We start from the raw sequence: 1,703 nt of genomic DNA on the forward strand, positions 1-1,703 counted from the left end.
TTCTCCTCCTCCATGGACAAAGGGAGCAGCTTCCCTGCCAGGCATTCCAGAGCCCGATCCTCCCGCCTCCTCTCTCCATCTGCTCTGGCCTGTTGCTTCAATGCTTGGAGTGTACAAGCAGAGGCATCTGCGGATGCCACCACATCCAGGATGTTCCAGTCCTGGAACCCATGCGCCACTCTCTCCCAGTATTGTCCCAGCACTTTCATACAATAGACTGTAATTGGAGACTGGGGATCCCTATGCCTTTCCCAAGTCTCACACCCAGGAGCTGTCAGAGGGAAGGTTGGGTCCATAGTAGAGGACCATTAACATTAAAGTTGAAGGGGGTGGAGTGGGGGGCAAGTTCATGGTAGGCCCAAAGGATCCTGAAGCAAAGCAGCGTCAGCTGAGGTGTGAGCAGGTGTGAGCCAAGGGGCTCAAGTAGAGTCTTCCTGAAGAGTCAGCATTTCTTTGGGGGGAGACAGGACTGTAAAAGCCCTAGAGTTCCTGCACAAAGGGCCACTAGGGGTTGAAGGGGGCATAAATGGGTCTCCCGCAGCTAGGCTAAAGCTGGGTTTTCACAATGAAGACACTTTAAACTACTTGCAAGGACATTTACTTGGAGGTGGTCTAGGGAACCTGTGAGGATCTAGGGAAGGGAAGCACCTGCCCTCTGCACCTATAGATGATGCCAGTAAGCAAAGCTTGCCACTGGGTGGATCATAGCTGACCCACGAGGCCGGAGCTCCCGGACAGATAAGGGATGTGGATGGCTCACCCGTGTCTTGGCGGAACTGGTTCATGGACTGCAGGTCGATGATGTAGGGAGCGAGCCGGCTGTCCACCTGGCCCAGCACCACGCTGCCCCCGGCGCGGGGACCAGCGCGCACCACTGCCTCGATGTGGTGGCTCACGGCTGGGCTGTAGGGACGCCAGCGGCCGTGCTCGTTCAGCCATTCCCACACCACCACTGCCGAGGCCAGGAGCATGGCGAGCCCGGGGCTGCGGCACGGTGCTGCCCGCCTCCCGGGCCCGGCCTTCTGCGCTTCCTCCGGCGCCGCCGCCTCCGGGTCTCAACCGCGCCCCCCGGTCCGCGCCCCACCGCTGCGGGAAGCCTCAGCTGCGGCCCATGGGGGAGTCCGCAGCAGCGTAGGCACCGGGACGCGGACCCCGGGGCTCCCTTCCTCCGACTACGCTCCGCCTGGCTCCGCCGCCGCTGCCGCTGCTCCGAGGGGTCCAGCGGCTTCATGCAAAGGCCCAGCCCAGCGCACTCGCCGCCCCGCCTTGCAAAGCCACTCGGGGGCGCGCGGCCGGAGCGCGACGCTGCACCCGCCTCGCACCAGTTGCGCCTCGGGCTCCGCGGGCGCCCGCGTGGATCGCGCCGCACGGTCACGCCCTCCGCCCTCTCTCCGCTCGGAGCAAGGCGACCGCGGTGGCACAGCTCCCCCTCCCTGCGGCTCTGCTCAGTGGCTCCCAGAAGAAGTAGCCCCTCCCCGGCAGAGCGCCAAGACGAGCTCGCGCCCGCTGGGGCTTCCCTGGTTCCCCGGTCTCGAGAGCACGAGCGCCATCCCTGTCCCAGCGGCTAGTGCCGGGACTCAACTTTGCAGTCTGGGACTGTCTGTCTGTCTGTCTGTTTTCAGCTCAGCAAGGGCCGTGTCTCCCTACAGCTTGTGCATGCACACTCACACATCGCCCCCATCTCTCTCTCTCTCTCTCTCTCT

General features: G+C 63.5%; 1 protein-coding gene across 2 annotated transcripts in view; it reads right to left on the minus strand.

Moving 5' to 3' along the window:
- Dtx4 (deltex E3 ubiquitin ligase 4) overlaps positions 1–1,703 on the minus strand; it is a 35,800-nt gene that overhangs the window by 33,673 nt on the left and 424 nt on the right. The window contains exon 1 of one of the 2 annotated variants that reach the window (XM_031389798.1): positions 761–1,208. The exons of the other annotated variant lie outside the window; for it this stretch is intronic. Coding sequence (XP_031245658.1) covers positions 761–971 — 211 coding nt within the window. The 5' untranslated portion in view covers positions 972–1,208. Of the gene's footprint in view, positions 1–760; positions 1,209–1,703 lie in introns of those variants that run through there. 2 annotated transcript variants of the gene reach the window in all.

Source organism: Mastomys coucha, unplaced genomic scaffold, assembly GCF_008632895.1.
Source record: "Mastomys coucha isolate ucsf_1 unplaced genomic scaffold, UCSF_Mcou_1 pScaffold21, whole genome shotgun sequence".
NCBI classification, from domain to species: domain Eukaryota; kingdom Metazoa; phylum Chordata; class Mammalia; order Rodentia; family Muridae; genus Mastomys; species Mastomys coucha.